At 35.7% G+C, this 22,500-nt stretch overlaps 1 protein-coding gene across 5 annotated transcripts in view; it reads left to right on the top strand.

Annotated features, from left to right (window-relative positions):
- Window positions 1-4,099: 4,099 nt before the first annotated feature.
- The window catches only part of LOC144973716 (cytochrome P450 3A29-like), a 21,026-nt gene continuing 2,625 nt past the window's right edge, over window positions 4,100-22,500 (top strand). The window contains exons 1-9 of one of the 5 annotated variants that reach the window (XM_078916542.1): window positions 4,100-4,504; window positions 7,306-7,426; window positions 13,447-13,543; window positions 14,105-14,254; window positions 15,988-16,101; window positions 17,010-17,247; window positions 18,256-18,383; window positions 19,213-19,698; window positions 20,375-20,463. In XM_078916542.1, the coding sequence (XP_078772668.1) occupies window positions 7,371-7,426; window positions 13,447-13,543; window positions 14,105-14,254; window positions 15,988-16,101; window positions 17,010-17,247; window positions 18,256-18,383; window positions 19,213-19,698; window positions 20,375-20,463 (1,358 nt within the window). In that variant the 5' untranslated portion in view covers window positions 4,100-4,504; window positions 7,306-7,370. Of the gene's footprint in view, window positions 4,656-7,305; window positions 7,427-13,446; window positions 13,544-14,104; window positions 14,255-15,987; window positions 16,102-17,009; window positions 17,248-18,255; window positions 18,384-19,212; window positions 19,699-20,374; window positions 20,464-22,500 lie in introns of all 5 variants that reach the window. The other 4 variants (XM_078916545.1, XM_078916543.1, XM_078916544.1 and 1 more) reach the window with 4 other exon arrangements.

Below are 22,500 nucleotides of genomic sequence, written 5' to 3' on the forward strand. Positions count from 1 at the left end.
GCTGCTACCAATAAGATACACCAGTAGTTTTTTTTGTTTTTTTGTTTTTGTTTTTCTTTTGTCGAGGAAGCTTTGTCAAAAAGGTTAACTCTCACCTTTTAATACGGGTGACCTATCACCTCAAAATAGTTTTAGATCGGAAAGGGAGCAGGGAGGGGGGGGGGGGGGGGGGGGGGGGGGGGGGGGGGGGGTGGTTAAGGGGTGGATTTTGAGTACATATAAGTTGATGTATTGTAGACAAAAATGAAACCCGGGCACTTTTTGATTTAATTTAGGAAGATGAGTATAATTCTTCCTTGTGTGAAAACCGTAACGTTTATATATATATATATATCTATATATATATATATATATATATATATATATATATATATATATATATATATATATAAAATTATGCCTTTTCCGCCACGACATCATAAGACATCGTCGCCTAGGCATTCCACGAAGGAATATAGATAACTCATCAAACAAGATGTCTAATGTCAACAGGAATCACCCATGTTGTCCAAGTGAGCAAATTGGGGGTTAATAATCTTGGTCAAGGAAAAAAACGAAAGTGCCTGAAGCGGGGCTCGAACCCGGGTCCTTCCGGGTCACAGTGCTATTCCCTAACCACTCGGCCACCTCTCTTCCCCCCCCCCTTATATATATATGTATTAAACGTATTCATCAAATTCATATTTTAAGTTATGGAGCTCCCTGTCGATGGCATTCTTTCCTAGGTCAGGATAAAACAAGTTCTATAAATTTGTATTATTTGTTACATCCTGACCTATTTACAGAATTTAAATATAATAATATATATAAACAATAGGGTTGGAGATCAAAATTGTTCCGTAAAGCCAATGTTAAGTTTTTATCAGCGACCACAGAATTACTTGTTAATCTAAAAATTATAAAACTATTATTTTACAGATTGATATACGAGTAACTTGCAAGCCTTTCTTGATTTCAGTCTAATTCTATCATCAATTGACTGAAATTAAATCGACGAATATCTGCCAGGTGATCATACTCAGCTTTAGCACAGTTTTATTACGGTGTTTGTTCACCCAATAACTTGTTGTTATCTGATAGGATAACCGGGTTTACTTCCCCCTGCTGAAGTTCGTCCGTAACCCTCAGAATTTCTATTTTCGTCGTCTGAAGAGGGAAGTCGAATGCCCGCAGAATCCTCTTCTGGAGTTTAATCTTGGAGTTGAAGGTGTCACACGGATCTTTGATGAGATAAGGAGGCTGCTGAAACCTTTAACCCTTAACGGCCAGACTAAGAAGTGTATGACTTCCTGGTCTTGTTGTATGACACTTCCCTCCCTCCAAACCAGTTCTAGTCACGCTATGTGATGTATTATTTTTAAAAAAAATTGATTATAAAAACAATCAAACCAAAAATCACAAAAAAACCCAAAAGAACCCCCCGCCCCCCCCCCACAAACAACAGCCAAGAAAAAAACCCCACCCCCCAACGCCCCAACCACACCCCCCCCCCCCGCGAAACAAAAATAAGAAACAAAACAAAAAAAAAAAAAAACAAAACAAACAAACAAAAATAACCTCAAAACAAAAATAAACGATAAAAAACCCCAACAAAAACAAAACAACAACAACAACAAAAAACAAAACAAAAACTAAAAGAAAAAAAAATAAAAAAAAAAAAATAATAAAAAAAAAAATAACCCCAAAACTTTTTTTACCGACATGACATTGAACACCAACTGATGAAAGGAGCCCCCATGTTTCATGTCTCCAGCATTTTTACTTCCGGTGCCATCATACGGGGTATAATTCAGACAATTTCTCCAAAGTAATAATATAGTTTAGATTTTTAAAATAGTATCAGTTTCTTTCGCATTTGTGAATAGATCTCCACGGGTATCAGAATATCAGCTTAACCGATCGACAGAATGATACATTTGTTCATGGTCAATCATATTTTTGTATAAATAGTGAGAAAAATGTTTCTGGGTGGTGCTGGGGGATGGGGTTGCTAAATATTGCACTATAAATGTAACCCATCGTCTCAAACTCGTATTATGTCGGAACGAACAAGAGGCATAAAAGCCTAATTAAACGTTAAACTGGTCAAATATATACATTGTCGGCATTAGCACCTTAGAATATGGTATCCATTCTCCTCAATAAAACATACAAGCTCAACTCAAGTCTGATATTTCTGGCTATAAATTCAATTTTCAACATCTTAACAACTCGACTTAATACCGTTTTCAGGCGAAGGGTCACAAATGTTATTCCTTAAATGAGAATGTGTAAATGTTGCTGCTTCGAGCTTCGGCTCAAAGAAATAAATAACAAAGTGAAATTGAATGTAAGCTTCAATTTCATAAACGAAAACAGATAATGTGGACGTTTCGGGTTTCCCCTTTATCAAACAAACAAGATGAATGAAACACTGCAGACGAATGGAATAATGTTAACAGCCTTAACAACACCACTACCACATTATCTCATTCGACTCTAAAGTTTCATTCATCCTTTTTTGTTGATAAAGGGGAAACTCGAAACGTCCACATTATCTGCTTTCGTTTATTAAATTGAAGCTTACATTCAATTTCATTTTGTTATTTACTTAAATGAGATTGGACATTACCATTACGCGTTTCATGTATTAATTGTACAATGACTTTAGCGCGTCACAATTCTATTGTTATATTCCCCTCCTTTTTTGTCTTCTTTTGTGCGGCTATGTGGTCTAGCTTTCGGATCGGAAGGTCCTGGGTTCGAGCCTCGCGCTCGGCGCATAGTTGAGTCACTGGAAAAGGCTCTTTGCTCACATTCTCTCACCGTACTCAGGTGTAAAATGAGTACCTGGCCGTTAACAGCGTTGTCTTTGTCCGAAAAATTGTAATATAGCCATCCTACATGTTAAATGTTGCTGTTGACCAGGGACCCCTTGTAAAGCGCTTTGAGCACATTTAGTGGATATTGCACTTTTTAAAGCTCAATTTTTAAATGTTTTTATTTCATAACAAAACAATTTAAACCAAGCATTATTTCCTTGAGTAAGACACTCCTTATATATCCTCGCTTGTTTCAAGTATGAATTTAACTCTCTCCTTACCAGCCATTTTCAGGATTTTCCCCAAAACTTCACACCCAACTAACACAAAAAATAGATTTTTATCACTCAGACATCAATATCAGTAAGTTCTTCCGATACATAATTTCTTAAGTAAAGCATTCTCTAAAACACACTGTTCATTAAAAAAATTTTTTATGATGTTGAAAAAGATATTTGAATATGAAAAATGTTGGTCGTATCGTAACGAATGTAACGATTTTCCTATAGTTGGTAAGGAGAGGGTTAAACTGGAACTTTCAGTGACACTGGCGGCTATAGATAGTATGCGCTTGGCTAAAAAGTTCATAACATTCCCATCCGGAAGTATAACGGACCAACACACAAAACTATGTGTAATCATGAACTTTTATAGGCTGGATAGTGAGTACCCGTTTAGTGAGTATTACTCATAAACGTGGATGGCAACAATCAATAACAAAGACCAGAGTGACGTCAACTTCATTCTATCTATAATTTCAAGATTGCTTGTACACACAGGAACTCGGCATCGTATACGACTCAACACCACTCTCTTTTACTTTAAACTATATTATTTTATTGAGCTTTTTTATATAGAGCAATAGCCACTAAATGTGCTCAAAGCACTTTACAAGGGGCCCCTGGCCAATAGCAACATTTAACATGTAGGACGGGACATGACGCATGTTAAGCGATGATACAAATTTTTTTAGAACCGATACAACGCTATTAACGGCCAGGGACTCACTTAATACCTGAATACGGTGAAAGAATGTGAGTAAAGAGCCTTCTCCAAGGACTCAACTATGCGCCGAGGGAGGATCGAACCCAGGACCCTCCGATCCGAAAGCGAGTGTTATACCACCAGACCACATGGCTAAAGTTCAACAGAGGACGTTTGATTTGTTCGTTCAGAACCGAAATAGACTAAAAATAGGCTGAAAATAGATTAAGAAAGGACTTTAAGGAGGAGTGACAGACGCATAGATAATTTTGGGCGGAGATTTGTTCCCTGTTCCCTGATATTCTATAAAAAGCAGAGAGCACACAATGTTTAGTTAAGAGAACGGGTCATGAGATGATCTCTGACGAACTTGAGATTTGAGTGTTATCACAAGTGGATGACCACGTGGTTTCATTGGAATAATAGGACTCAAATATAACGTTGTCATCATCGCTATTTTCATGATTTTTCCATGGATATTATTTTGGCTAATGTTTTAAATTAGAATTATAGATACTGATTCATTTTTATTTTTGGTTTAAAAATAATCTAAGATCTTCTCAATTCTTGTTGTGTTTCTGGAAGCTGTGACATCGATGTGCATAGATTATGATATATAACATATAGCAGTATTCAGAAAAGTGAGTGGAACAGGCACTTCCACAATCCCTCATACGGTAGAGTCACGCTCTCACCGGCCAGGCGGAGTTGTCGTACCAGTAAGATCGCGGGTTCAAACCCCCATCACCGCCGCGAAAATTAAAAAAAAATTATTTTTTTTTGATTCTCTATTGTCTTCTGGAACTTTCCTACTCACGTCAACATATAGCAGTAATACTGACACACATTGTTCAAACAGTTCCAAAGCTGGTAATCTTATCTTAATCTTTTCTTATCCCTCTATTACTGCTCTCTTTATTCGAAAAAATAGATTGGAAGAGAAAGTCACAGGTTAAAACTACTTGTTTGATCATGAACCCTTATAATACCCAGAATCAGAAAAAGAATAATAAGACAAAGTAGAATAAGTTTACCTAAGATATTATGGCATATCTCAAATATTGAGTATTGATTGAATAATGTGATCTTTATATGTGTATTCATATATAATATGAAGCTGTGATGGAGGTTTGTTTTTTTTGAACATACGGAAGGATTTCATTAATGTTTATTTTTTTCTGGGTTAAACATTATTGAATAATTTCTAAAATCTGAGGATCCTCCATCCAATTCAAGCTTAAATAGCTTTTTTTTCAACTTCGTCCACACTTTTTTGGACACTTTTAGAAGCAATCTCTGTTATTTCTTTGCAGCCAGACATTCTTAGTTTAATTGCTATTTTTCATTGTTTAACTCAGGAAAACTGACGATGAGGAAAACTATTTATCTCCACAGCTTTTCAAAATAACAATATTGTTTATTGATATTTTATGTGCCAAATGTCATCAAACCCCCCCCCCCCCCCCAAAAAAAAAAAAAAAAAAAAAAAAACAAACAAAAAAAAACCCAACAAAAACAAAACAAAACAAAACAGACTTAACAAAACAAAACAAAAAAAAAAACAAAACAAAAAAAAAAAAAAAAACAAAAAACAAAAAAACAACAACCCCTCCCCACAACCCCACCCCCCGCCCCCGACCTTTTGGCATAGCATCCTATACGTCTGATGACCGAACATAATTGTGGGATTATTCATAACCTTTATAGTGTAGAATATTGAGGGCTGGTTCGATAGTTTTCCTTTAATCAGTGAAGAAAATTATATATAGTCAATAACGTATTCCATAGAAATGATTTTATTGTTTGACCAAATAAAGGTAACAAAAAAAAGGCAAATAAAATTCCAATCGCCAATCCATCGACCAATCTTGTCAACAGATCAAAACATATCACCATCATCTTCATCTGCCGGCTTCACTCTAGTTCCGGGGCAAAATACCAAGTTCAAGATTATTTTTAACAATCTGTCGTACCCTAGAAAGTCACGTATTTAAAGAATTGGTCAGGAAACTCGTCCTTCAAATATCGATCTATTTAAATGACCCTCATCTTGGCAAAACTCTCAAACATGGGACCTCGACATGGTCATTTTAACACCATTCTCACATCTAATCTCATATTCGTCTTCATTGTTTAATAATAAAAATAATAATAATAATAATAATAATAATAATGATAATAATAATAATAATGATAATAATAATAATAAATAATAATAATAATAATAATAATAATAATGATAATAATAATAATAATGATAATAATAATAATAATAATAATAATAATAATAATAATAATAATAATAATAATAATGATAATAATAATAATGATAATAATGATAATAATAATAATAATAATAATAATAATAATGATAATAATAATAATAATGATAATAATAATAATAATAATAATAATAATAATAATAATAATAATAATAATAATAATAATAAAAATAATAAAAATAATGATAATAATGATAATAATAATAATGATAATAATAATAATAATAATAATAATAATTATAATAATGATAATAATAATAATGATGATAATAATAATAATAATAATAATAATAATAATAATAATATAATAATACTTTATTCATCTACAGGAATTATTTGTTCATTCATCGTGTTTTATTGATAAAGGGTAAACCCGAAACGTCTTCGTTATCTGTCTTCGTTGATTAAATTGTAGCTTCCATTCTATTTCCTACTGTTATTTATTTCTTCGAGCTTCAAGCAGCAAGGTTTTCACTAATCACAAAATTGAAAATTAAATCGTTTTCCTCTGAATATTAGAATTCTTGTTTAAACATAAAGTTCTAACCAATGACTTTCTCATCCAACCTAATTTTTCGAACAAAAAGAGGTTTAAGATAAAATATTTCTTCAACTATTGCACCTCTGGAATACAAACAATTCTCCCAAGGTCTTCATCAACAAAGTAATGAAAAATGTGGATAAAGTATCAGCTTTGTCCAAAACTTTTAACTCTTTGAAAAGCTATAAAGATGATCAATTTCCATGTTGCTTTCTAGATATATCAAACCCAGAGAAACTGATAAAAAATTACATTTTCCCCATTGTTTTTTAAAACAATTTAATATTGTTGTCTTTTACTGTCCAAATCGACGCAAACTTACAGAAAACAGCTCTTCAACAGACTCAATTTCGAAACGCCAATTCTATATATTATGTACTGTAATAAAGAGTTTATATTACGAAGTGACTATTCTCACCCCCGGGATGCTAGTTTTCATAATAGTATAAAAAGTAGTCCACAATTGTTGTATGTTTAATCCAAAGGTTGTAATGCAGTAATTTGTTAAGTGTCTTGTCACAAGTTGCACAATTAAAAAAAAAAATCAATCAAATCCAAATCGCAAAAAGCCGGCGACGTTTTTTTCGGTAATCCAATCGGCCGGGGGGGGGGGGGGGGGGGGGGGGGGGGGGGGGGGGTGAGAATAGAGGCAGCCTTTATATTAATATAAAACTTTCCTCTTTTTGTGGTGTCTTAGTACATAGATGACATAGATAATTGTTTGAACGAAAAACCGATTGATTTATCGACAGTGACAAAATAATGATATTGGAGTTTTTTACTTTTGTTTTCATTTCGTGTTTATTCTGGCTAAAATGGTAAGTAAAAGTGCTTTCTTACATTTATTTCAGGTTATTTTCAATTCGATCATTGTTATAATCATACTCTTATCTTAAATAGAATATATTAGTCTTTGTAAAAATAAATAACACGGGTGTTAAAATTATTCATTACTGCACGCATCAAGTTTCTTATCTGTCAAGATTATTTACACGCGGTTTGTTCAAATTAATCAATCAAGGACTTTTCAGAGTGGTTAAGGAATTTCACTGCGATCCGGAATGTCCCGGGTTCGAGCCCCGCTTCAGGCACTTTCGTTTATTTTCCTTGGGCAAGATTATTAACCCCCAATTTGCTCACTTGGACAACATGGGTGATTCCTGTTAACATCAGACATCCTGTTTGATGGATTATCTATATTATTCCTTCATGGAATGCCTAGGCGACGGGATTTTATGGTACCGTTGAGAAAGGTTATTTTTAAAAAAAAATCGTTACCAGGTGCAGTTGAGATTATTATTATTCCCGTTCCCAAACTCGTTTGTGATGCGAAATCTCCTCTCAATGCGAGCTCTCCTAACTTAGCGTTGCAATAGGCTTCAACAGTCGTGACGTCACTTCCCTCGTAATGACGCATGGTGACTTAGTAACTGGTTCTAAACTATCGGAACAATGGCGGACACCCTATTGAAATACTTCTCCGAGGAGCATAAACGTGTATCTAGAGGAGAAAAACATTATAAATCTGATCATGTTTTGAGTTTTATACAGTCTGATCACATGACATTTGAAAAAGTTCTAGCCAGCATGAAGAATAAAAAGTACAGATTTTGTTGTTTAAAACCAAGCCGCTCGATACTGGGCGGACGTGACATCAGACTATTTAATCCAATTGAGGCGGCGCTAAAAGGCAACGTGATCTTATTTGTAAAAACATTAAAAAAAATTGAGCTTTTATATAGCGCAATATCCACTAAATGTGCTCAAAGCGCTTTACAAGGGGTCCCTGGCCAACACCAACATTTAACATTTAGGACGGGACATGACGCCTGTTAGGCGATGTTATAATTTTTTCGGATAGAGACAACGCTGTTAACGGCCAGGTACTCATTTTACAACTGAGTGCGGTGAGAGAATGTGAGTAAAGAGCCTTCTCCAAGGACAGAAATATGCGCCGAGCGAGGCTCGAACCCAGGACCTTCCGATCCGAGAGGGAGTGTCATACCACAAGACCACATAGCCGCACAGTTGTAGTATTAATAACCCAAACTGTTATGGACTCATTGTTGTAATGGAAATAATCTCAAACGGACGCACAATATTGTCCATTACAACAATGTTAAATCAAGCCCATAATGGTGTTTGGTTATCAGACCTGCTAATATGTGCACCTCGCTACAAGGTCATATTCGTGACATTCAACACAAAGAGACATCGATAATTCAGTAATAAACATTCAAACCGGAAGACCTGCTAAGTAAAAATAGCTAGATCGTTTTTTAAAATTAGAATTTCGGAAAAGTAGGGACACACTTGATATTTTCAGGGGCCATTTCCTTTATTTTTGGTGTGAGACTATCAATTTTGAAAAGTGTTTATTTTCATTTTTCACTCCCCTACAAAAGAACCAAAAACAAAAACAAAAAGAACACCCCCCCCCATCCCAATTAAAAAAAAACCCAACAACTGATACGTTCTATTCTTATAGACGAGTTTGAAAATAATTTAACATAGATTTCTGTGTTGTCGATTACGAATACGACCTTACGTCTTAGCCTTAACGGAGAACCTTCAGAATTCAACACAAGAATGCAAGCATTCTCAAGTGTAAAATTTTGACCTGTTGTCTATTGAAAAGAAATTAAATAATAATACTAAACAGGCTACATTTATCATCATGAATGACCAATGTAACTATTGGTTTTGAACCCCTTGTTGTTAAAAAAAACTCCCACCCATTTAGTGAATACTATATACCCATAAAATGCTCACATTTTGAAATTAATGTGATCCTTTGGATACTTGGATTAACGGTTCGAATTTGGGGCCGGTGACGCATGTACGGTTTTGCGGCTATGTGGTCTAGTGGTATAACACTCGCTTTCGGATCGGAAGGTCCTGAGTTCGAGCCTCGCGCTCGGCGCATAGTTGAGTCCTTGGAAAAGGCTCTTTACTCACATTCTCTCACCGTACTCAGGTGTACAATGAGTACCTGGCCGTTAACAGCGGTGTCGTTGTCCGAAAAAATGCAATATCACCTAACAGGCGGCATGTCCCGTCCTATATGTTAAATGATGCTGTTGACCAGGGACCCCTTGTAAAGCGCTTTGAGCACATTTAGTGGATATTGCTCTATATAAAGCTCATTTATAATTATACCCTTGGCCCTTGTCCTTCATTCGGGTAATCGCAAACTGCCAGGCCCTCTTATTGTCCTCCTCTTCTCTATGGCTCCATTCCATGACAGGATTTTCTCCTTCAGAACATTGTTTTGTGTTTTAATCCACCTCAGTTTTTACTGCACCTTTTATCTTTTGATAAAGGTTATATAACGAGTTTTGGCGAGATGGTCGAATGATTAAGGTGGGTGTATATACACTCGCATGTCCTGGGTTTGAGCCTCGGTGCCTGATCTTGTTTTCTCTCGTTGAACAGTCATTAATGCTCTTTTTTGTTGCGCTATTCTTCGGGTGATACCCGTGGTATCTCAGTCTTTTTCGAGCTAGACCATAAAGACGGATTTACCCTAGGGATTAATTAAAAGGATTTCTAGATTGTATATATACTATATCTGAATTGCTTGCAGACCTGCCAACCAACAGTTATCACTAGTTTTCATTTTTCATATTTTGACCTAAGTTGAAGCAAATTCCAAACACATATTCACATTTTCCTTTCAAGAAGCAAGATGCAATTGCTAATTTACCAATAAATAAAACAAACAACTTAAGGAATTTAAAAAATGAGCTTTATATAGCGCAATGTCCACTAAATGTTATCAAAGAGCTTTACAAGGGGTCCTTGGTCAACAGCAACATTTAACATGGAGGACGGGACATGACGCCTATTAGGCGATATTACAATTTTTTCGGACAAAGACAACGCTGTTAACGGCCAGGTACTCATTTACACCTGAGTACGGTGAGAGAATGTGAGTAAAGAGCCTTTTCCAAGAACTCAACTATGCGCCAAGCGCGAGGCTCGAACCCAGGACCTTCCCATCCGAAAGCGAGTGTCATACCACTAGACCACATAGCCGCACGAATAGGAGGAACGAATCAACATAACCAGATCATGTTTTGTTGTCACAAATAAATCATTCCTTAGCCCTTTCATGCTCAATTTTCTTTTTTTTTTCTTTTTTTCTCGCATTCTTGTAAATCCAGTCCAATCCAATCCAAAATAGTTGCAGATTCATATGATGAAGAATGATGCAACTAGGTGTTGTGGGGCTGGCATTGACGTAATATCCATCTATTGGTTTTACACTGGTCGAGATAACTATAGAATATTGTCAGGTTATTGGTTGCTCTGACATTTTTGGGGATGCTGTTCCATGTGCGAATGGTCCTGGGGGAGAACGATTGTTTGTGCGCGAAGATTCACGAAATATGGTAGAGCATTGCATTTCTTTTCTTCCGTGGTTTTTCAATATGTTACTAGGGATGGTGGTGGTTGTTCCCTGTCGGCCCCTGAACAACATATTGAGCTTTTGCGTCTTTCTCCGTTCAATAAGTGGGTTCCAGTTTAAATGCTCCATTATGGTTTTTACACCGTGTTGTCGGTTATAGTCATTACAGACAGATTACAGACGGATCGACAGGCCATTCTTTGAATCATTTCTATCTTATTGATCGATGTCCCATTATTCTGGTGCTGTATTCTAAAACAGGTCTTACAAATACTTTGTAGCACTTTTCTTTCACTCTTGTGGGGCAAGATGATAGGTTCCGACGTAGAAATGTTCTAATTATTACGTGTTTTGGACAAAATTACTTAAAAAATAAGCAATTTCACACTGGCCGGCAAGCCTGCTCCTGTCCCTATTATCTAAGTTGTTCAATGCTATCTTTCATTGTTTTTGTCAATCATTACTTAAACATGCTTACCGTCCCAAAAGACAAAATTCGGTACCCTTATTATGCTATACAGTAATTTTCACCTCCTCGTATTGGACTGCATAATATAGCAATGACTATGAAAAATGTTTTTTTCTCTTTTTGAGGAAAATTTTTGTCTAAAATCAAAGCCATATCTCCACTAAGTAAGAATGTTTGTGAATTTTGAAAATCCATTCATAAATAAACAAGTTATGCAGTTTCAAAGGTGTCATTTATTTGGATGACCCGCAAAGAGGAAAAAAACGCGAAAATATGGGACGCTTTTTCGGCATTTTTTTTCGACCTTTGGTTGTATCTTGCGTAATAAGTGGATTAAAAGATTGAAACTTGAAGAGCAAATTAGGATGGTGTTTTGTAAAATACGGGAAAAGTACTCGTCATATTCATATGAAATTTTACAACCAAAAAGAAGAAATGTTCATGTATTACCTTGTCAGCGACAAAACCGCCACGCCCAGTAGTTTTAGAAATATTTAACTCCAAAGAGTAAAAATCTATTTTTAACGGTCTTCTGGTAATCGCACGAGTTTTGTCGCTTGAGATAATCTACAATGACCTTTTTTCTAACTGTGTGCCAACTTTCAGTCATATTCATCGACAAACAGCGTCGTAATTAATTTTTTAAAATAGCATATACGAAACGGCTTCGTCCCATATTTTGACGCGAATTCGGGCACTTCGTGAGCGAAAAAGAGGCCCAAAGATTTGTGCGGGATAGTCATTGCTACATAATATGACCACTGCAACATTCAATGCGAAGGGAGAGTTAAAAATGTGGATACAGCCTTGAATGGCAGCCGCTTCAATGGTTACATTTCAATATGACGATCTGCCAAATTTACAAAATCTTTTCCGTAATCGTGAAATGCCTTGAAATAGCCTAAACAGACAGCTGCATCACGATACAATGCCCAATCAGATGCTCTGCGCAAAATCCTCTAAACGTACCTCAAAGCGCTCTACAAGAAAACGCTTTGCCCTATCTTCCGGGCAAGACCTTTGAGCTCGATCCCATGGTTAGATCTTGTAGATTTGGATCATGTGGTGCATATTGTGTGTGTGTGTGTGTGTGTGTGTGTGTGTGTGTGTGTGTTGGGGAGGGGGGTAACCAGTGGTTAATAACGACTTTCAAAGTTCTAATTTTTTTGACGTTGCTTAGCTGTAAAAGTTTTCAACTCAAGAGCGCCATTTTCATGTCATGATTTGCTCCTTAAGCTGACTGAATGATTCAAGTGTTCGATTACTGGAAACTTGACTTCGTACTTTAAATCCTGATTAAGAGGAGTTCATGCAATCCCAAATTCCATTGAATGTTTGAAAGATTTTGACAAGATGAGGATAATTTTAAATTGATCAATATTTGAAGGACGGGTTTTCTGCCCAAAATGTTAAAAAACTTGTTCTTTTTCTCTCCAAGTACGACAGTCTATAGCATTCCGGTCTGCTTGCTTGTATCTCAAGTCACTGAACTCCACGTCCTGTTAACATCTTATTGCCAGACCTTCTCTCTGTGTTCTGTTTCGTACATTTGCTCCTATCAAATTAAGCTTTAAAAAATTGAGCTTTTAATTAGCGAATTATCCACTTAAGATGCTCAAAGCGCTTTACAAGGGGTCCCTGGTCAACAGCAACATTTAACATGTAGGACGAGACATGACGCCTGTTAGGCGATATTACAATTTTTCGGACAAAGACAACGCTGTTAACGGCCAGGTACTCATTTTACACCTGAGTACGGTGAGAGACTGTGAGTAAAGAGTTTTTTCCAAGGACTCAACTACGCGTCGAGCTTCTATGTATGTCAATTTTTATGTTTCTAAAAAATATTCTAATAAAGTGTTATTAGTTTAATGTCAAATGTCAAAGAGATGTAGTCGCAATATTTTTTTTCAGGCAACGAAACATTTTAAAGTATTTCTCTTCCATTATTAATCAAGGCACTTAGAGGAACATTTCGGCCAGTTCAAGAGCTTGGGGATACCAGGTCCAAAACCATCTCTAATTTTTGGAAACCTGAAGGAACTTAGACAGAAGGTAAGCATCGTAGCACAAAATAAAAACCAAACTTCTGTCATAACCATATGTAATATATTGACTGCTTGATTTCTAGAATTTTAGTGCAGAATAATTTTTCATATAAAATTTGTTCTCTATTTTTTTTGTTACTTTGGGATTTTTAAAATACAAATCTCTAGCTATAGACCAGCATAGACTTTTGTCCCTTTTATCTTTATCTTCAATCTGGAGAAATTCTTGTCTATAACATATTTTATGATGAATATGATTTTCCTCTATTAGTGAATCTAGGATAATAAAAATATGTTGCAAATAATCTCAAAACAATCAGATATATAGATTGGTAAAAATATGAATAAGTTAAAAGATCAATTAAAATTGTCATTAAGTATGCAATTAATGCATAGTTAACATGAAATGTAAATATTCATTCAATATTTTACAAATTATCAAACATGCTTTTAAATTATTTTATTGATTAATTCTTACAACACATACGCGCAATGGTCTTTACCTGAATATCTGATATGAGATACCTAAATGCATGATATACATCCAGTTCTTTGTCCTCTCTACCAGGGTCAGTTTCAGGCAGTAAAAGACTGGACAGACCAGTACAAGAGAGTTTTTGGATTCTTTGAAGGTTACACGCCTGTCCTGGCAGTTAGCGACCCCGGGATTCTGAAAGAGGTCTTGATGAAAGACTCTCAAAATTTCATGAAACGAATGGTGGGTAGAATCTGAGACTTAAAGCATCACAAAAAATGTGGGGGAATTTTAGATGATCTAGCGGTGAAAGAAATAATAACAAATGTGTCATGAGATGCTCGTAAAAAGATTAGATAATGGAATCTCTAAAATTTTGATTATAAATCTGATATTTTAATGCCGATAATATTGCCTTCATTGGTTTACATCGCTAATACATATTCCGAAAACAAGATTATCAAAAATTGAAAGAAACATGCAGACAACAACAAAAAATAGCCGGCATAGTAAGTCAGACAATGATCCAGTGTCAAATTATTTTAAGAAAAAAAAGCCAAACAAATTACTAGAAAATTCAGAATGGTCTAAGTAAATGGCAACATTTTAGAGGCATCACATTTTCTAGTAAATGCCAGTAGAATTGGTAAAAAAATGAATTTCTCATCCCATTTCCATGGCTAGTGTCTAGACATGACTCTTGTTGTTTTTAAAAAATGGCATTAAAAGTACTAAACTGGCATCCCTCTCTGAAGTTTCGTAGGGGATTCCTTATGGATAAAGTCTTAATCATCCCTACCTATAGATAACTTGAATTCATTGAAAAAAGAAGCATTTTTATATATTATTATTTATGAAGTATCTAAGACAATTACTTTGAGGGCTGGAATAAAGGTATTCTTTCACGGGGTTGGCTTTATTAAATTATCTTTTTTATCTCGGAATACTCGGAACTTACTCGCAAGCTCATGAGTTAATTACCGCGATAACAAAAACAATCTCATTTAATAAATCCAAACCCGTGACAGAATCTTATATTATTAGTGCCCAGATATTGCGATGATTTAAAATATCATTTGTTAAATCATATATTAATTATTCGTTTACATTTATTTGTTTATTTAATTATCTATTTAGTTAATTACACAATGAACGGCGTGCTCGATTTTAAACCAAAATGATCGAATTTAAATGAAATCAAAAATATAACATTGAATTTGCTCCCATAAATTTTGTTTCAAGCCATGGCAGGAATCATCATGAACTCATCTTGATAATCGCAGCGATAGCCTCCTCCTGGAACACCTTTATGATATTAGTAATCTCGAAGAAATTTATAGCCATCACAAAATGGAATAGAAGCTTCAATTTAACCTGCGAAGACAAATGATATGGACGTTATGATATTCCCCTTTGTCAAAAACACAAACAAACAAACAAACAAAACACGATTAATGAGACAATAAGACGATTGAGCGAATGAGTGATTCGTCTCTCATTCATCTTTAGTGTCATTTTTTATCGTGCTTTTTTTGAAAAGGTAATAAATAACAGTGTGAAATTTATTGCAAGCTTCAATTTAATATACGAAAACAGATAAAGTGGACGTTTAAGGTTTCCCCTTTATCAACAAAACAGGATGAATGGTTCATCTTAACAACGCCACTACCACATTATCTCATTCGTCTGTAGTGTTTCATTTATCCTGTTTTTTTGTAAAGGAGAAACCCGAAACGTCCATCTTATCTGCCTTCGTATATTAAATTGAAGCTTGCAGTCAATGTCACATTGTTGTTTATTTCTTCGAGCTTCGACAGAAACATTTACATTTGTTGAAAAAGGGAGACAACCACATCAATTTGTCCTCGTAAATTAAATTGATACTTCTATTCCATTTCATGATCGGATAATAATAAATTATTTATCTTTTGTATTCATTTAAAATCTTACATATGTTTCATTCCTTGCATTGACAGCCCTTTCCACTGGCTCCTAGAAATGGCGTGGGACTATTTATTGAAAACGGTCCTCAATGGAGAAGGAGCAGAACTCTTCTCACACCAGCTTTCAGTACAGGAAAACTTAAGAGGGTAACACAATTGGGAACTTTTTACTTCACTAAAATAAATGATGTTTGGAGTATTTTATTAGAGAGATTTTACTTTAATTCAAGGTAAGCTCATCGCCAGGTAAACCAACTTCTCTGGGTTTATCTCCTTTAAATTATTTCCAAAATATTTGAAGAGGATATTTTTATTATGAAAATAAACTGTGAATGGGTCTGTATATTTAGATTAAAAATACAATTTTTCATTTCTTCTAAACTGATTGATATGAAAAATGCTGACGATAATCTGTTTTTGTATCAAGATGGATAATCTCTTTACTTCTTTATGAAATCCATATTCAATGCGGGGTCTGTGATCTTGTGGTTTGACAGTCAGCCTGTAGGTCCTTGATTCGATTCATGCTATGGTCAGCACAAATATTGTTTCCTTGGAAAAGGCTCTATGCTCACCTTCTCTTACCATTACTATGTGTAAAATAAAAATATCTGTCAAAAGAAATTGCATTTCATGTCCATCTTTGCTTTTGGCGTAGGAAGGACCCCTTGTAAAGCTCTTTGAGAAGATTTAGGGGATTGTGCACCGATAGTCCAATGACTCATTCCACATTTTGATAGCTTCCTCAAATGTCCTTCGACTTGCCTTGCATTCTTTTAACTCACTCAATCCTAGAGATTTTTGCTACTTTTCAAAATTGGAAAAAATGCATTAAAAATGAGCATATATCTACATAGATAGTTTTATTCAACTGCCATTAACATGTAAAAACTAAAAACATTAGCTTTGATGCTACACCTGTAATTTGTCTCATAAACATGTAATAAATAGGTATGGGGTACAAGTAACCCGGGTAAACTACGGATATAGTCGGTGTTAGGGTTGAATGAGTTAAATTGGAATTAAAAAAATGGAAAGTGCGTTGTCTTCTTCAGATGACACCCATCATGTCTGAGGCGGCCGATGTTCTTGTGGAACAGATTACAGAGAAGAGCAAGGAGAAGGGTGAGATGGATATCTACGACATGTTCCAAGGTCTCACTCTCGATGTCATCGGTCGTTGTGCTTTTGGTCTTCAGACGCATGCGCAGGTCGACGAAAGCGACGAATTTCTTGTCGTGATTAGGAATCTGTTCCACGTGATGACGACTACGTTGATAAAGCCTACTGTTAGTAAGTTACTCTAATCATCAATAACGACCAGGGAAAAGTAGAGAGCGGTGGGGGATGCCTGAAGCCTGGGGTCGCGAAAATAATAATAAATGGCATTTATATAGCGCTTTACCCCGTTGTCACAGGCTCTAAGCGCTTTACAGTGATATAAAACAAAACATATTACAGTGAGACAAGTGTGAAGGAAACGTGATACGAATTCAATTTAACAACAACAAAATATGAAAATAATATTGCAACATTATGACGTAAAAAGATAAAACTTTAAGCGAGATTTGAACGCTGTCAACGAATCCGAGCATCTCACGTGTGACGGGAGAGAGTTCCAAAAATGGGGGGCCGAAAATTGAAAAGACTGTTCACCTATTTTACGCAATGGCTTAGGTTTGACAAGGATTGATTGGTCATTGCTTGACCTCAAGTTTCTATTGGGACATATATGTTTAGAAGGTCTTTAATATAGGAGGGACTGTTCGTGCTCAGGGATTTGTACAAATAGTAACGAAAGAGTGGAAATGGAGAGGCTGTCCAACTCTGAACGACTACTCTTTCATTTCTTTTGTGTGCCGCTACGTGGCCCTGTGGTATGACACTCGCGGAAGGCCCTGGGTTCGTCTTGTCTCTGTCTGAAAAAAAATGCAATGTCGCCTAACAGGTGTCATCATGTCTCGTTCTAAATGTTACGTGTTGCTGGTGGTCAGGGCTCCTTTGTAAAGCTATTTGAGTACGTTTAGTGGATATTGCAATTTATAAAAGCTCAATTTTTTGGGACCACTTGGCGTTAAAGAAATCATTTAATTAAATGTTTCTTTAAATACTTTTTCAGTGGTGCTTCCGTTTGTATCCTCTTTCATCTAAATGTTACGTGTTGCTGATGGTCAGGGCTCCTTTGTAAAGCTCTTTGAGCACGTTTAGTGGATATTGCAATTTATAAATGTTCAATTTTTTGGGACCACCTGGCGTTGAAGAATTTATTCAATTATTTGTTTTTTTTTCTGTATTTTTCAGTGGTGCTTCCGTTTCTATCCTCTTTCATCTTCGCCGTCAAGAACATAGTGTTCCTGTTTGGGATGAATCCAGTGGTGTGGCTTCGAAACAGCTTGAGGGAAGTCATACGTACACGAAAAGCCATGGGGGTGGGTCTCCTTGAAATTTATTGTAATTTAAGTTTTAAGGTCCAATACTTTCTTTGTTATAGGATCCCTCAGGGCAGAAGACCAAGGTGAAGGCCACGAGGAACATGGAGGAGAATTAAAGAAGCTGATATACAGAGATGTGATAAGACATGGAATGAGATAAAAAAGTTATCTCGGGATAGAGAAGGATGGAAACTGTTTGTCTGTGGCCTATGCCCTGACTCAGGGTGAAAAAGGCAATGATGATGATGATGATGATGATGATGATGATGATGATGCTGATGATGATGATGATGATGATGATGATGATGATGATGATGATATTGAAGTTTTAAGGTAACAACAAACATGAATTAGTCGGTCAGCGTGATAAAACTGAACGGTCTCAGGTTCATCTTTGTGAGAATGCATAGGGTTCGAGTTCTATTCAACGCTTTGTGGCTGGTCATATCACCTTTCTCTAAATTTTGGGGATGAGTAAACAGAATTTTATTTCATCTTCACTTTGATATATTTTAACTTAATTATCAGTTACGGGAAGGTATTTAAGGAAAGGGAAAATGGTGGTGGTAACGATGATGATAATAATGATGATGATGATAACGATGATGATGATAATGATGATGATGATGATGATGATGATGATAATGATGATGATGATGATGATGATGATGATGATGATGATGCTGCTGATGATGATGATGATGATGATGATGATGATGATGATGATGATGGTAATTTGACGACTATAGTAATGAATTTTAGATATCTTATCTGCTGTCTAAGCAATGATTTTATCAAATTTTACGAATGTGGATTTTTCCCCCAGCCTAACTCCAAAGTGATCGACCTGATTCAACTAATGTTATTCCCAGAAACATGGATGCAATCAAAATCTATCGACAAACCTGTTGAAATGCGCAGCAGCGGAACATCCAGTCACAACAAAAACACCGACTGCAACTTTAGCAGGAACGATGACATGGACTGCATTAAAAATCACGTTAACATTTCTCCACAAGTCAACAGTGCGTCTAACACAACCATCGACTCAACCAGCACCAGCAGCACAACAACAGCATTCACCACTACTACCACTACTACTACAACTACAACTACAATCCCCAAATCCAGTGACAAGAACGTGATTGGCCAGCCGATGACTGAGCGGGAGATTGTGGGACACAGCATGACCTTCCTACTGGCTGGTTACGAGACGACAAGCGCTGTCTTGGCTTTCTTCTGCTATGAAGTGTCCAAACATCCTGATGTTCAAGAGAGGATCTACCATGAGATCACTAACGAAATAGGCTCGGTTAGTCATCAGTTAATCAATATTTGTGACTTTTCGTCGCGTCAAACTGATATTGCGTCGGGATAATACGGGCAGTGACTTTATATTGAGCTTCTTAGCCAAGCGCATACTATCTATAGCAACAAATATATTTATTTCACTCTGTTAGCTCTTGCTATACATATTTTTCCTTTGCTTATCGAGCTCTTAAACACAGTATTTATATACTTTAACTGTAGCAAACATTTTGTTCAAATATTATGATGTAAAAAAGAAATTTGAATGATAAAAATATTGGCTGCATCGTAACAAATGTGACGATTTTGCCATGGGTGGCAAGGAGGGGGTTAATAGTCTTCAACAGTCGTACTGTCACTTCCTTCCTAATGACGTATGGTAACTTAGTAACACTGGCTCTAAACTATCGGAACAATGGCTGACGCCCGTATGAAATATTTCCCCGGCGAGCTTAAACGCGTATCCAGAGGTAAAAAGACACATTAATTTGATCATGTTTTGTCTTTTACACATTCTGATCACAAGGCATATGAAAAGGGAATGAAAAGTTCTAGCCAGCATGAAGAATAAAAAGTAATGATTTTCTTTGTTTAGAACCAAGATGGCCGCCGTTGCCGGGCGCGTGACATCAGACTATTGAATCCAATTGATGATTTGACTTTTTCCCCTCAATCCACAGAAACGTGTCGACTACGAATCGATTCAGAATCTGCATTACTTTGACACCGTGTTTGATGAGGTCTGCAGGCTTTACCCCACAGCATCTTTGTAAGTAGAAAGTAATAAAACAATAATAAATATAACTGCTTAAAAAATAAAGAAAAAAATCCCAACCAAACAGGGACGTTTTGGAGTCAAAACCATTCTTTAGCCAACAAAAAAAAAAACAACAACAATACATTACTAAATTCCTCCTATTCAAAGTTGTGTAAAACTGTCTGTGAATGATACAATGCAAGCTATATGAGATTATGTAATTATAAACTTTTATATAAGGCATTTAAAGTATATTTCCTATATTAAGCCTTTAGTAAGATAAGATAAGATAAAATAAGATAAGATAGGATAAAAAATAAACACCAGATCGTCCACTACAGTCCATAGCTTCCAACAGCTTTGTATCACTTTTGACTTTGTAAGTAGAGCATGCTTTGTCTCATGCAATGAACGAATTTGCCGCTTTCTGATTCAATGGTATTATGATTCTCTCTCCTCCTCCTCCTCTTCGTCTTCTTCTTCTTCTTCTTCTTCTTCTTCTTCTTCTTCTTCTTCTCCACCACTGCCCCTCATCTTCCTCCTACTTCTCTTTTCCAAAGCGGTAGTCATCTATCGAGAAATGAAGTAAGTAGGAAAGGCCAGAAGGCCAGGAGAATAAAATATTCGCGGCGGCGTTGGGGCTCTAACCCGCAACCTTAATGGTACGACAACTCCGCCTGGCTGGGGAGATCGTGACCCTATCGTAGGAGCTATCCACGACCCCCATCGCCGCCGTGAAGTTTTTATTCTCTGTTGTCTTCTGGCATTTTCCTACTCGCTTCATCTATTGTTATAATCAACATAGGTGCCTGCTCCACTCACTTTTCTGAATCAATCATCTATCGGTAACGGTAACGTGTGATTTATAAATTAAAAATTGTCGTAAAATTGAACGATCCTCTTTTCTTGCATTGATAAACAAACCCAAAAAAATGATAGCATGGTAGATCTAGAATTCTGTGCTACATTCCTTTCAGTTTTTCTTTTACAAAAGACACCTCAAGTTTTCGATTTTTAGCACATCAAATGATGCACTGGCGTACTGGGCCAATAAAACGCTACTTTTACTTGTCATTGACATACAAGTTACCGATGCCTAGTTGTTTTACCTAAAAATTGACACATAATATTGCTTAAGTGAAATGCACGGTTACTAGTAAACCATTTCTTCTTTTTCAAGTACCAAGTCTGTGCCAGGCATCGGTGATCATGGTACGCCATTCATCTCTCTGATCAGATAACCTCAAAACCACAATACAATAAATTGCTTAATCCTATTTATAGTTCAAGCCACACCATCTTCATTTCATTATAATTGTCTCATTAACTTTTAATTAATCGTTATGATTTCTTTTAATCAACGAAAGGTTTATGGTCTAACTACTGGTTATTTTTTTGGGTTAATTAATGATGCATTTAATTGAAAAGCTTATAATTTTACCTCAATGTTAAGGATTTCAGAATGTAGCAAAATACTCGCAACAATTTTAGCAAAAGGGAATGAATCAGGAATGATCCAGGATAATTATAATAAATAATCTTTTACCTCCCTTTGATTCAATTGAATATTTGATATGGTATTTCAATAGACTTCGCGTTCGAAAGCTTCTCTAGGATTCAGTTATAGGAGCCTTTGCCAGTTAACCACAATAATCACCACATTGCCAACCAAAATTGCTTTCTTAACAGTGGCTCCGAAACTTGTAGCAATCTTGATAAATACAACTTCATATCAAAACCCAACAAATATATATTTATGCAAAACTACTACCAATACTACTACTACTACTACTACTACTACTACTACTACTACTACTACTACTACTACTACTACTACTACTACTACTACTACTACTACTACTACTATTATGATTATTATTATTATTATTATTATTATTATTATTATTATTATTATTATTATTATTATTATTATTTTCATTATTATTATTATTATGACCACCGCAACTTCTATTGTAAATGTAGCGCAAGATCCACTATACCTGCTCAATGCGCTATTAACGACAAGATATTCATTTTACGCCTAGTACG

This window comes from Berghia stephanieae, chromosome 5, assembly GCF_034508935.2.
Source record: "Berghia stephanieae isolate SIO BIC M18660-M18661 chromosome 5, UCSD_Bste_1.3, whole genome shotgun sequence".
In the NCBI taxonomy this organism is placed as follows: Eukaryota; Metazoa; Mollusca; class Gastropoda; order Nudibranchia; family Aeolidiidae; genus Berghia; species Berghia stephanieae.